This window comes from Lagenorhynchus albirostris, chromosome X (genome assembly GCF_949774975.1).
Source record: "Lagenorhynchus albirostris chromosome X, mLagAlb1.1, whole genome shotgun sequence".
NCBI classification, from domain to species: domain Eukaryota; kingdom Metazoa; phylum Chordata; class Mammalia; order Artiodactyla; family Delphinidae; genus Lagenorhynchus; species Lagenorhynchus albirostris.
Window position 1 is genome coordinate 25,228,858 of NC_083116.1, and position 15,198 is coordinate 25,244,055.

The 15,198-nt window shown below is 33.9% G+C and overlaps 1 protein-coding gene across 3 annotated transcripts in view; it reads right to left on the bottom strand.

Moving 5' to 3' along the window:
• The window catches only part of STAG2 (STAG2 cohesin complex component), a 115,945-nt gene that overhangs the window by 52,505 nt on the left and 48,242 nt on the right, over positions 1-15,198 (bottom strand). For all 3 annotated transcript variants that reach the window (XM_060138738.1, XM_060138736.1, XM_060138737.1), the window contains 4 exons: positions 10,224-10,320; positions 5,865-5,941; positions 2,995-3,199; positions 883-1,034 (listed from right to left, as the gene is read on the bottom strand). In XM_060138738.1, coding sequence (XP_059994721.1) covers positions 883-1,034; positions 2,995-3,199; positions 5,865-5,941; positions 10,224-10,320 — 531 coding nt within the window. The remainder of the gene's footprint in view (positions 1-882; positions 1,035-2,994; positions 3,200-5,864; positions 5,942-10,223; positions 10,321-15,198) is intronic.

Here is a 15,198-nt window from a genome sequence, read left to right on the forward strand (position 1 = left end):
TACCCCCCAAAAAATGTCAAAATCAAGTAAGTAATTTATGGAATACCACGGCAAATATTTTAACTCAACTGCATTACTAATATTTCTGAAACAGCAGACTTTGCCTATTAGAAATAAAAATAAACATCCCCAATATCAGATAGCAAAATATTACATCACCAATGAAGGAGGAATTTAAATCAAAAACACAACATCAAGGGAATTCCCTGGCGGTCCAGTGGTTAGGACTCGGAGCTTTCATTGCCAGGGCCTGGGTTCAATCCCTGGTCAGGGAACTAAGATCCCACAAGCCGCACGGCATGGGGGCAGGGGAGACAACAACAACAACGACCAAAAAACACAACATCGAATGATTTTATTTATTATTATTTAGCATAAAACTGAAAAAATATATTTTCCTCATTCAAAGTTGAATTTGGTGGTCATTAATGTTAACCAAGTGCCTCTTACACTATAAAAAAACCAAAAACACAGATTATGACAGCATAAATCGCTTATAAGTTATTTTTCAAAGTGACTTTACATAAGTGAAACCTCATTTCATCCTGACAATAAGCTGACGGAGGAAGTTAGGAGAGATATTTTCACAGTAGAGATGAACAACACTAAAGCATTAAGCAGCTTGTCAGACTGGCCCAGGACTCCTTATGTGAAGCCTTGAACTCTTAATCCTAGTCCACATAGAAAGAATATATACACAGAAGGTACTGTTGGCATGAATAATCAACAAAAATAAGTTAGATGTATAAACAACCTGAAACATGTTGTTTAAATTTTTCAAAAAAATTTATCCGATGAACTAGCAAAGTTATATCATAATTAATGGTGACCAAGTTAGTTACAGATTAATAGCTTAAATATTCAGTGCAAAAGTGTACATACCTCTTTCCGCTTCTGTAGCAGGAGTTCTAGCCTCTCATTGGCTCGTTTTCCAATCATTTTATTCCGTTCTGCCTCATATTGTCTTTGTGTATTATCCATATTAATGCTAAGATTTAGTGCCACATTCACCAAAGCTGTCATCAACTTCATAGCTATTTTTAAATGGAAAATGCTGAACTTAGTCTCACAGACACAAAAATTTACAAGTTAAGATCAATTTAAGAGAAATTAAAAACAAGATGGGCTGTTCCACTTCTAACAGAAAAGAAAAATATAGCTGCTACAAATGACAACAACAATAGTAAAACAACAGCTAATGTGTATTGAATACTTACTATATGTCAGTTACCTATGCTAAATACTTTTCATGGATTAACTCCTAATCCTTACAACAGCCCTCAAAGTTAAGTATTATCCTCATTTCATTCATGAAGAACCTGAAGCTCAGGGAGATTAAGAAATCTGCCTCAGACTACACAGTTCATATACATAGTTAAACCAAGATTCAAAACTAGGTAATCTGACTCTAGACTATGCTCAAATCCCACTATACTATGATATATATGTCTCCTACAATGACCTTTTCCAGAGACCACGATTCACCTTCTAAATAAATTTTGATTCATACAGCAGTCATTTAGCTATCCAGTAACCAAAGGGGGAGGGAACTTAAGTGCTTTTTATCAAAGTACAGTGTGTAGAAATGTTGAACAGTTTTATCAGTACTTGATTTCCTTTAATTTTACTCTATTACATATCATCATAAAGACAATGGTGCGATTATGAAGGACAGATCTAGATAAAAAGTCAAAAGTACAAAGAGTAAAATATCACTCAATAAAGTGCTTTTTATCAGAGTTCCTCCAGATCTCTACCTTCTGTTACTGAACTCTTGCTACTAAGACAAGACTCACTGCCTGTGATTTCAAACTTATTAATTGAAATATCTGAACACTTTATGCTTAATATAGCTTAGTCCAGACTATGTCTCACACCTGGTTCACTGCGTGATAGAACACCACAAAACTAAACCTTAATTTGTGGCTATTGGCTCTCTTTAAAAGAGATTTCCAATCTTCTGAGCTATTCCACACCTTCAGCAAACCAGTTTGTCATTCTGATCTAAAATTACCCACCTTACCCCATCATATATGCTTTAATTTACTTTAACTGTTCAAGTTCTTAACATCAAAGCTACCTAAATTCACAGAGCAAGATCACATTCATATTTTGTGACCTCAAATCTAAAAGCAAAACCTACAGGTTGACTGTATGCATTTTATTTTTTTTTAAATGGAGGGCTGAGCAGAAGTACATCTTTAATCATAGCTTTAATTCTCTGGGGAAATACTCTAAAGGAAAAAACATCCCCACACTTAGAGAAAGAAACATTTTTGTAGAAATCAAAATATTCTATCATTAAGGCTTAGAATACTATAGTAACAATTAATGCCTAGTTGATTTATTCAAACTCAAACCAAAAAGCACATATTCAATAATAGTACTTTCAGCACAAAAGAGAAACCAGAACATTTTATCAACATCAACACTAAAAACCACTGTTCTAGAATTAATCATGTGAGCCTTAAAAATGTAACTCATTTCATTAAAATTTAAAGAGCAAAGAATCTGACTCAGCCTAAAGTTACTCAGAAGCGTAAGAAAAATCAACTTTTTGTGGTGTGATTAAATAAGCATCATCCTATAGTGACCATCATACCAGGAGGGACTATGCTAGCAGAGACTATGCATAAAAGTCATTTAGAATTACATATCCAAAATGACTGTTCCCCAAATTTGCTGTCAATACCTTCCTTGATAAAACATATTTCAAGAACCCAACAGATCACTATGCCATAGAAAGGGAGAAGAGGTGGATAGGAAACAAGTAGGTTTACCACAAGAAAATTAATTATGCCTTCAGAAAATCAAAACTGAAGATATCACTCCATTCCCAGTAATTCGTGAGGGTTGAAGGAGAGGGGAGAGTGTCCTCTTAGGGGCTACTTAATAAATAAAATTAATTTGTCACCATTATTTCATTTCTTTTAATGAAAATCATTTTCATCTCTAACCTAAGAAAATGCACAGAAAATATTTCTAAATACTGACCTGCCAGGGTGCTTGTGTGTCGAAATGCTCTGACTTGTGAGTCAGACAATCCTGTAAGAAGTGAAATGACCGTATCCATCATGTACTCATCATATATGATACTATATTGACACTGCCGTACTAATACGCCAATGAATTCACAGAAACTGGATTTGAACTTCTTCCACTGAGGACCAGCCATGGTAAGTGGATAATCTCCACTATCCTAAAACAGAAATTTTAAACAGCAATTTCATTTAAAACACATGACTTAATAAACTTTTACTTTTTTTTTTCAAATACCCTAGGCAGAAGCTTGAAAAGACTCCTTTATCGGACCTCCCTGGTGGTGCAGTGGTTAAGAATCCGGCTGCCAATGCAGGGGACACAGGTTCGAGCCCTGGTCCGAGAAGATCTCACATGCCACGGAGCAACTAAGCCCGTGCGCCACAACTACTGAGCCTGTGCTCTGGAGCCCGCAAACCACGACTACTGAGCCCACGTGCCACAACTACTTAAGTCCACACGCCTGGAGCCCATGCTCTGCAACAAGAGAAGCCACCGCAATGAAACCCGCGCACCGCAACGAAGAGTAGCCCCCGCTTGCCGCAACTAGAGAAAGCCTGTGCGCAGCAATGAAGACCCAATGCGGCCGAAAATAAAATATAAATAAACAAATTTATTTTTTAAAGAAAAACTCCTTTATCTCATCTTTCTTCTATAATAAATCCTCAAAGTAGGCAGGAGAATAATATGCAAAGGTAGAGGTACCTTTGAACACATCTCTTTTATTTAAGATCAAAATGGATGGGACTTCCCCAGTAGTCCAGTGGTAAAGAATCCGCCTTACAATATGCAGGGGACACAGGTTCGATCCCTAGACAGGGAACTGGGATACCATATGCCACGGGGCAAACTAAGCCCATGAGCCACAACTACTGAACTCGCGCCTCAACTAGAGAGCCCGCATGCCACAAACTACAGAGCCCACGTACTCTGGAATCCACGCTCCACAACTAAAGAGAAGCCCGTGAGCCGCAAATTAATATCCCACGTGCCTCAACAAAGATCCCACATGCTGCAACTAAGACCCAATGCAGCCCTAAATAAATAAATACATAAATAATAAATCTTTTAAAAAAACAAAATGGATATTCTGAATTCACTCTAACCAATGAAAACATATACCAATTACATACCAAAATAAAAAGCCTCTCCCATCAAACAAAACATTATTCTGATAAGCAAAGATACGGTTACTAAATTTCTTTAAAACAAAACCAAACCAACATCAAACCAAAGTTATATGTTTTAATGGATTCAAAATGATGAAATCACATTCTCAGCCAGTCTAATGGATTGATGTATGAGTTATAAATAATCGAAGGATTACAATGTATGTTTTCATTAGCTTCAGGACATCAAATAGTCAGCAGATGTAAACAATGAGATATTTTTTTAAAAAATGGAAATGTACCTAGAATGACCTGGAAAGACAGGTACTCAAGTACTCCTATGTATAAGATGGGGCATTCACCAATGAAGATACACTGACGTCCTCCATAAATCATTAAAAACAAGCAAGTCATAAAGATAAAAACAGAGATCAATACTACACAGAACCTCTAAAAGTAAGAGTCTCTGACAAGAATGTCCTAGAAACTTACGGTCATTTTATCAGTATGATTTAGTAAAATTTTTAACAATTAAATTTTGTCATTAGAGCCATACATTTTTTAAAATTTTAAGTCATGCCATAAACAAGTTGAACTATGTCTCATCTGAGAATAAGGTCCTAATACTCCACAAAAAGGTTTTCTTCCACATTTTCTGATTGGCTCATTTAGTGCTATATTGAAAAGTGTCATCTTAATTGCTGTTAGCAACTTGGTTTGCTGATATTTTCAAATCTTATTTCAGGATTCTTGTTTCAAATAGCTGTTTAGAAGAAAGAAAGTTCTCACTAAAACATTTAATATCAGAAAGTTAAAATAATACCATTCCTCATAATTATATCTCAATTAGAGACTGATTAATAGCACTTAGTGATCATCAAAGCCATTTTAACAACTCTTGTCTATCTTTTAGAATGATAGTTGAAAGCTCCTTCATCTGAGTAAGCAAAAAAAAACCAAAAAAACATCAAATAAAACTCAAATGAGACAAGGCTTTCTACTTGAAAATTCATGGTGAAAAGCTTTAAAGAGTAAAACTACTGGTGCTGGAATACAGCTGTGAACAAAACAAACAAAAATCCCTGTCCTGAAGGAGTTTATATTATAGTAAATCTAAATATGTCTTTATTGGCAACAATACTTCAAAGACATCACCGTGATAAAGGATCAACTAAAGTCTAAGCTACTACTTATTATGGATTTGTATTGTTCTTACTACTCATATTTGAAACATAAATAAGACTTTAAACAATTTTATACATATATATGTATGTATGTATTTTCCTTTGCCTAAGCTTGTACCTGGTTCCCCAAGTATTTATCTAATCTTCCTTCTACAACATTCTATAAACATAAGGTATGTTTACAGGCACTTAAATTTTATTCTTACTTGAAATTTTAATTTTTTGACAAATAAAAACTGCTACCATTTATTAAGTTCTTACTATATGCCAGGCATTGTAAAATGCTAAGGAATTTTTCAAACACTACTGCATTCAATTTTCATAACAGCCTTATAAATATTTTTAGCTCCATTTTACAGATGATGAAACTGATGCTAAGACAACTTGCCCAAGGTCACATGGCCATCATTTGATTGGATTTCTACTGCCAAAGCTCTTATCCACAACACTAATATTCAGAATTTAATACTCTGAAGAGTAAATCAAGATCAAGATGCATAAAATTATCATAACATTTAGGGTAATAACTTACCTCATCAAACTCTTCAGTCATTTTTCGAATTATTTCAGAGTTCTGCATATGTCTAAACATTTCTGCTGTGACAACACCTGAAATGTGCAAGTGTAAGAAGTTAATGGTAAATTTAAAAAATAACTTCTAAGTCCATCTCTAACACTAAAATGTCTACAATCGCACAATAAGGTGTACTTCAATAGCACTTGATCTTTACCATGTTACTCAACCCTATAAAGCACAAATGCCATTATCAACATATACAAGAAAACAGCCCCACACTTCTGACAGGTATCTTTTTTTCCTAGCACAATCAGCCTTAGCCATTTCTACTTGACTTAACTTTACTCATGCATAGAATGACTAAGACCCTTTAATATAAAGCATATGTCGTCAAGCATGAGGCAGCATCCAGGGTAACATTTAAAACCTTGAGGATGAACCTGAAGAAAATAAGGGAAAGAGTAATAGGTAGACTTCACTTTAGCCAGGTTTCTTTATTAAGTACAACAATATGTAAGGCAACTACATCCCATCATCCCCTCAAAGGGCTTCAAATAAACATAAGTAGTAAGCTGTAGTTCCTGCTCATCCAGAAGCCTGTAATCTAGTTGTAAGTTTAAACAAAGAATAACGGGGGGGGGGGGGGCGGGGAGCAGAGAGAAAGGGAAAAATAAAGTATTAAAGTTAGTACATAATAAATGCCCAAATGAGTTGAAAACCCAAGAAAGACTATAGCTCAGACAAAAAAAGAAAAAAAAGATCTGGATAAGTAGGTGTTTCTTATAAGGACATTTAGAGTTTTAAAGGAGTATGGAAGAGGCGAGGAGAAAGGATGCACATTACAAGTAGTATAACTGTATCACTTTGCTGTACACCTCAAATTAACACTGTAAATCAACTGTATTTCAAAAAAAAAAAGGTAGTAAAAGTTAGCCAGGTATAGGTCAAATATCAAAAAAGGGGTTTCTAGGAAAAAGTTATGAGTAGGAGACAATGCAAGAAGAAGTCATACATGAATTTCCACTGATGGAGTGTCAGATATTTTTTTAAAAAAGAAAAAATGTAAAAAGTGAATTTCCTAAACCACATTTCTAATGCTAGATTATTTATTCTTTGCCAGTCTAATCACTATGAATACCATAAATATAGTAACATCTAAAAGAATGTCTTGGGGCTTCCCTGGCAGTCCAGTGGTTAGGACTCCACACTCTCAATGCAGAGGGCACAGGTTCGATCCCTGGTTGGGGAACTAAGATCCTACATGCAGCACGGCACAGCCAAACAAAAAAATTTTTTTAATTTAAAAATAAAAGAATGTCTTGGTACAGGAATATGAGATTTATTATAAAAGTTAGATATATTTCAATTGACCAAGCTCTATTTTATATATGCATGCACATGTGTGTGTGCATATAAATTTAAAAACAACAATAGAACATCATACTCTCTTTCCAACCCCAAATCTGAAAAGAACAACTGCTATGTGAGCTCCCTTCTCTATGGGCATGCAATCTGAAGACCTTCCAGTAGCGTAACAAAACCAGCAGGAGTAGAATAGGAACTAACATCCATTGAGCCGCGTATGCACCAGCCACTTCAGCCCTGGCAACAAGCCTATATAGGAGGTACTATAATCCTGGCTTTACAGATGAGGAAACCGATGCTAAGGCAAAGAGAAGTTAAATAATTTGTATGAGATTATTAGTCTACATCTTGCTGCCCAGCCCCAGGTGAGATCAATTTCTACTGGTACTGTGAAAGAGCCCTTACTTACCACATTAAAAAACCAAATGATTGTTTAAAAATATTAACAAATTTGAAAGAAAGCATGATTTCCCTGCCTAAAGAAGCACATTCTCAAAAACCTTTTGAGAGGTTTTTAATTTATATCTAGAGCCATGGATGTATCTCCAGAACCTTTTCATACTTTATACCCAGGTACTGTAAATGTAGCAGTGCTAGAGAAGGACAAGTAACTCAATCCCTGAAATAATTTCTACGAAATAAGCATTTATATATAAATAAATCTCAAAGTAAACATATTGCATACATTTTGACAAACTTCTAAAGCTCCTCCTCTCATCTCATAGACCATATAACAGCCATAAACCCAAATATAAGCAGAAAACAAAATAGCTGTCACAAGCTCCATGCATATAATAACTCCTGAGGCAGGTATAAAGGAGCCATCAGGACATCAGGCCAGCTCCCACTGCCTTAAAAGTGTGGGGGACATGAAGCAAGACTGCTTTAAAAACTGGTAAACTGAAAAGTGACAGCTGACCAGGAAAGAAAGAAGGAAACAACTGGCCACAGAATCACCAACCACAGAGCAGTCTGGAGCCATTCAGTGTAGGGCCAAACATCTCTCCACATACCTCAATACTTCAGAAGGCATAACTACAGTAAAATAACTGATGCTCATAATAACAGTCCTAAATCCACAGGAAAAGGTACACTGTATACACTTAAGCATGTTTCTAATTCATTTATAAAAGAATTCTACCAAAATATTTTTGAGTATGTTTTGTAAGTACTTAATGACCTTAACTTTGATTACATGGTAAATTCCTCTTTATGGAGCTTCCTTGCTTCTAAAATAAATATTATAGCAGTGTTTAAATCTACCTAAGTTTTCAACACCTTCAATTTTTAAAAATTTTCACAACCTTGTTTGTGACAAGGTATGTCCAAATGTTTAATGGGCAAGCTCCTGATTTATAAATACAGTGATGCCAGAAAAGGAATGTATCTGATAAAGGGAAATGCTCTGACTACGGCTTTGTTTTAAAACTGCAATTCAGAAGTCTAGTTAGGAAACTAAAACTGATCAAACTATGGTATAATAGGTAAGACTGAATATAAAAATTAGAATTTCAAATCATTAAATTATTTCTGGCACCTGTTCACTTGTTCTGCAATCAACCTTCCATTTTCAAAGAATTTAAGGAGAAAGGACATTGCCCTTGATTACATAACACCACAAACAGGTACTTGTACCCTTCTACTCCAGAAAGATGGGATGGACATAGACAAAAAAAAATAATATCAACATATCTCATTTTCTAAAGAGTTAATCTGGTTCATCATACTGTCATTACTACAACACTTCCTCTGAGCAGATTCAGTAGAATTTTCTAATACTGATTTACAGCTACCTTTAGCTAAGAAGTAAACTAGGCAACTCTGCACTCTAAAGACATTAAAATTTCTAAAAAATGGCCATATTAATGGCATTATGAAGACCATAGACCCAATAAGTTAATAAATTTGTCTATCAGGCCTCACATATATAACATTTAATATGTAGACTGCACTGAAAGTTGTGATCGACCTCATAAAATGCATCAGTTCTTAAAATGTTACTTGTTTTCCAATTCCAATGACAGGATGTTTAAAGACGTTTTGTAGAATTAAAGGAGTAGACATAAGTAAATTGTTTTCTGGGATCTCTTTTCAGATTTGTTTATTAAATCAGTCATTCTTTAGCACCTTAATTCTTTAGATCTACTTTTAGGCAATCTTCCCTCCTCCTAACTTCTAATGCCCATGTTTTTGGTGCCATTTTCATTAAAAAAATGTAATACCCTTGGAAAACTCTGTAACATTTATTAGCCTGTGCATCTTCTAGAATTTCAAGGATGGGCCAAGTATTAGGGAGACACAGAATAAATCAGAACCTGCCCATGATCTTGACTAACTCATTTACTGATCCAGATCAGGATGTATTGACTCCCCAACTTACACAATTTTGTCTCCCTGGCCAAATGTGTGTACTACATGTTTTTGTCTCAGGGAAGACATTTTATATTTTCCCTACTCTTACTTCAAAATCTTTTAAAATAAAGTATAAACACTTTAAAAAAGACCCCGCTCCCCACTCCAGTTTCTCTACCTTTTAGGGAAAAAAACCTGTAAATGTCACCAATTCCTTAGTTTACTTACTTACTTAGTTACTTACTTACCTACTTACTTACTTACTTACTGTTATTCAGGGCACTTTTTAACTCCCTACACTCTACAATTCCCTGCCACTTGAACCTGTATCTCTTCATTATCTTCCTCCTCCATTCTTAATCCATTTCTTTGCTCCTAAAACCAGATGCTGAAAGTGGGAAATATATCTAATAAAGTAACATAACAATTATAAATTGCCAAGTTTTTAGTTAACTTTCACATATGAATATAACAGTCTCAACAGACTTTCTCTCTTTGTTCTTTGCTCTTTTTTCCTTACATACATTTTGTATGGTTATAATGCAAATAACTCAGTATCGTGGCATTAGTTTCCACATGAAGTGCTAATAATCTTTAGGTGAAACAAAAAAGAAGAGAACATTTGAGAACATTCTGCTTCCAAAATAAATATCTTACCTTTACAGCCTGAACACTGAATAAAAAAGTTGATGAGGTCAAGAAGTGCTATATCTCGGTCATGCTTGTATGACTCTATCCAATCATCTACCACCGACTACAGCAGAGGGGGAAAAGAACCATTAGCTTTTTCTAACGTTCTAAGAGTTAATTAAGTCAGATTAAAGTCGTTAAGATTCAACATTAAGTGGTATCACATTATTTCAATAAATACATACACTTGTATACTAAAATTTAAAGTTAAATTTAAACAATAAAATGGAATCAAATTCAGTAAATTAATCACCTGATTGTACATAAATGATCCATCTTCCTCATTTTTGCATTAAAAGGAATCTAAAAACTAAATATGGGACCCAATTCTATAAACTGAAATTTCTTAGTGATATTATAGATATCACTATATAGTGATATCTATATAGATATCTATATAGATATTATAGATACCTTAGAAAATACTGATATTTGACTAAAATATTGTAATGAGCACTAATAGTCCCATATTAATAAGAAATGAGCATCAAAAGAAAGTAGGATAGTTCATGGATCTGGAGACTTAATATTGTTAGATGACAGTACCCTCCAAATTGAGCTACAGACTCAATGCAACCCCTATCAAAATCCCAGCTGGCTTCTTAGCAGAAATTGAAAAGTTGATCCTAAAATTCTTAGGGTAATGCAAGGTATCCAGAATAGTCAACAGTCTTGAAAAAAGAACAAAGTTGAAGGACTCACACTTCATGATATTAAAGCCTACTACAAAGCTACAGTAATCAAGACAGTAGAGTACTGGCATAAGGACAGATACGTAGATTAATGGAATAAAACTGAGAGTCCAGTAATAAACCCTTAGATTGATGGTCATTTGATTTTTGACAAGGATGCCAACCCAATTCAATAGCAAAAGACTAGTCTTTTCAACAAATGGTGCTGGGACAACTGGATATCTGTATGCAAAAGAATGAAGCTGGACCCTCTCTCACATCATACACAATCAAATACCTAAACGTAAGAGTTAAACCTATGAAACACAGAAGTAAATCTTCATAACCATTGAGTTAGGCAAACCCTTCTTATATATTAGACCAAAAGCACAAGAGACAAAAGAAAAAATAAATTTGACTTATTCAAAATTAAGACTTTATTCTTGAAAGGACTCCATCAAGGAAGTGAAAAGACAACCCACAGAATGGGAGAAAATATTTGCAAATCATATATCTGATACGGAACTTGTGCCCAGAAAATATAAAGAACTACAATTCAATAATTTTAAAAAGCCAAATAACCCAATTAAAAATATAGGCAAAGGATCGGGATAGACAGTTCTATACAGAAGATATACAAATGGCCCTTAGCACATGCAAAGATGCTCAGTGTAACTGGCCACAAAGGAAATGGAAATCAAAACCACAATAAGATACCACTTCACTCCCACTAAGATGGCTATAATAAAAAGTACAGACAATAATAAATGCTGGCAAGAATTTGGAGAAATGGAATGCTAAAACACTGATCGTAAAAAAGTAAAATGGTGCTGCCACTTTGTAAAAACAGTTTGGCAGCTCCTCAAAAAGCTAAAGAATTAAATGACCCTGGAACTCAACTCCTAGGTATTTATTACCCAAGAGAAATGAAAACGTATGTCCAAACAAAAATTTGTACAATAATACTCATAACAGCATTATTCACAACAGCCAAAAAGTGGAAACAAACCACAGATACATCAAGGGATGAATGGATAAATAAAGCATGGCATATCCATACAATGGAATGTTATTTGGCAATAAAAAAGAATGAAGTTATAATACATGCCACACCATGGATGAACCTTAAAAACACGCTAAGTCAAAGAAGCCACTCAAAAATGACCATATATTTATATGACCTCGTTTATATGAAATGTCCAGAATAGGCAAATTTATAGAAAGTAGATTCATGGTTGCCTAGACTTGGGGGCAGGTGAGGAGAAAGTGACTGCTAATGGGCACGAGGTTTCTTTCTGGGGTATTGAAAAAATTCTAAAATTAGATTGTGGTGATGGCTGCACAACTCTGTGAATGTACCAATACTAAAATTCATTGAATTTACACTTTAAAAGGGTGAATTTTATGGTTTGTGAAGTATATTTCAATATAGCAATTTTTTAAAAAACAGAACTAAAAAATAAAAGCAGCACTTTATTCCTTCATGGACAAAAGAGGAAACCACAAAACAGATAAAAAAATTTTTAAATAAACAAAATTTTAAAAATTAAGATGATAAATTACAGCTAATATAAAAAATGAAAAGTCAGGAGGGAAAATGTTTTAAGTTATATACCAATAAATACGGAATTTGGGTATGAACTGAATGAATAAAATATGTACAATTTGATGTACAAAAAAGATAATATGATCACATGAAAAAGGAAAGAAAAAGAAAATATTATTTAAGAATAACCTGGCTCATAGAGATTTACTGGACATATTCTAAAATGTTGCTTAATTTCTAGATTTCAGTCCTTTTCTATATTTTATAGCAGCTTGTGTATGTGAACCAACTCAATTTATGAAAGAAATGTTTCTAAGATGATCCCCAAATATGATATGGGCAGTATCAAGAGAATATATTATGTGATATGGGAGTTTTAAAACATGGCCCCAAGTTGTTTGACATTGCTCCCCAAAAAGAAGTGAGGTCTATGTCCCCTTCTCCAGAACAGAGTGCAGCAGAAATGATGCTTCCAAGATTAGGTCATAGAAGGCTATTCAACTTCTGCATTGGGTTCTTGCAGCACTACAGAACTAGATACTTCCTCTCAGGATAGTCTCTCCAAACTCAGAAGCCATACTGTAAGAAGCCAAAGCCACGTGGAAGGACCATTTGTAGGTACTCCAGGTAACAGTTCCAGCTGAGCCCAGCCTTCAAATCACTACTGACTAGGTACCAAACATGAATAAAGAAGTCTCCAGATTATTATAGTCCATAACTGCTTTTGTCACCTCCAGGCATTCAAGCTATCTCAGCTAAGACCCCAGCCATCATGGATGGAAGCACAGAAGAGACATCCCTATTTACCTCTGTCTGAATTCTAGATCCACAGAATCACTAAGCATAATAAAATGGTTGTTCTTTTACATCACTGAGTTTGGGGTGGTTTGTTATGCAGCAATAGATAACTAGAACAAGGGCTATTCTCATCAATAAAGATACAAAAATATTTAATGAAATCTTACAAAAAAATCACATCACATCAAAAAGTTATTCTTGAAGATCAAGAAGAGTTTATACTAGAGTTTACATAAGGCTGCTGTAATAAATACAAATAAAATACAAATAGTAAAACTAATATAAGCTATCACAATGAAATATATTTAAAATTTTTAATCATCAAATAATATACTAAAAACTCATTCAATAAAATTCAACATCTATTATCTAATAGAACTAGGGGCACATGCATGATTTCTTCTTTCTTAAAATTTAAGAACTATTTTAAAACCAACAGTGAGTCTTGTACTTATTCACTCTCACTCATAATCACCGAAATAGGGATATCCTGGGGATACAAAAAAATGAGTAATACACAGTCCCCAATCAAGGAATTAACAATCTAGAAGCAAATACAGACATGTGCATAACTATAATACAATATACTAAGTGCTATACTGGAAAGAGAAGAATAAGAAATACATTCAAGGGGAGAAGGAGATAAGAGTCCAAAAATGTTTCCCCAAAAAAGAGTGACATTTGAATTAGTCAATCCTGTGATATGGAAGGGAGAAAAATAAGACTATTCCAGGCAGTAAGAAAAACAAAAAGAAAGGTCTAGGGGCAGAGAACATATGGCAGCTAGAGAACAGCAAGTATGCCATAAGGAAATCTGGGCTGGAACTTTTAGATAAGGAAGAACTCTTAGAAGTTTGTAAACAGGAGACTTCCTTGATCAAATTTGGTGTTAGAAAGATAACACAAGTGGGAGTACACAAAACAAACTGGAGGTGGAGAGATGATTCAGGGAAATCAATGGAGAGATACTGTGGATATACTGCTTTTAAGCGGGAAATCACACTTAGAAATAGAAAAACAAATGGCATAGAGGTACAATCTTAACATATGACAAACCATAAGCAACACAAAAATAAGAAAAATGTTCACTCTTTAAACACTGAGATACCATTAACAAAAAGAAATATAAAGCTAAGCCCTCACATTTTCTATTAAAAAATTCTGATGAGCCAAAAAGTTAAAAAAAAAAAAACCCTACAGACTAGACAAAAATAGAATAGCCTAATTAGCTGCGGATATAAGTTGAGATTTCTGATGTTAACAAAAATGATAAGATATTAGAAAAAAAATAATGCATTTAACCGCTTAGAACAAAATATTATAGAGAAAAGTATAATATAAATATAAAAAGGAAAGTAATGAAATGGTATACAATTTAACAGAGATAATTTATCCCTTCAATAAAATTAACCCAAAATGGTAACCAGAGAGGAGGATAATTTTTTAAATTAGGAAATGACTAAATAAACCATAGCACAGTAATATAATAAGACATTATTTCTTTCAAATGTGTACACAAAATAATCATTTAAAACATTAAACAAGAAATAAAATCCACATCCTAATCACAACCCTATGAAAGCTAACCATATATGGATAAGTGACAGTGAATTCGAATTTAAGAAAATACGTTGCACTATACAATTGGTGATAGTTCAAAAGCTAACAATTCTTTTTCATTTTACGTGTAAAAACTGTGCCTTATTAGTTCCAATTGATATTTTAAAATTTATTTACAAAACCATACATATTTAGATAAATGCATATTTATAATCAAGATTTACATTTCAGTTATTCATTAATAACAAAGTTTAATGACTAGCCTTCCCTAAACCATCCATGTGCACCTTTTGTAGATGAAAGTTAATTCCATGAAGGAAAAAAACTATTCCCTATAGCTTTTATAAATTAAATAATAATTTCATTA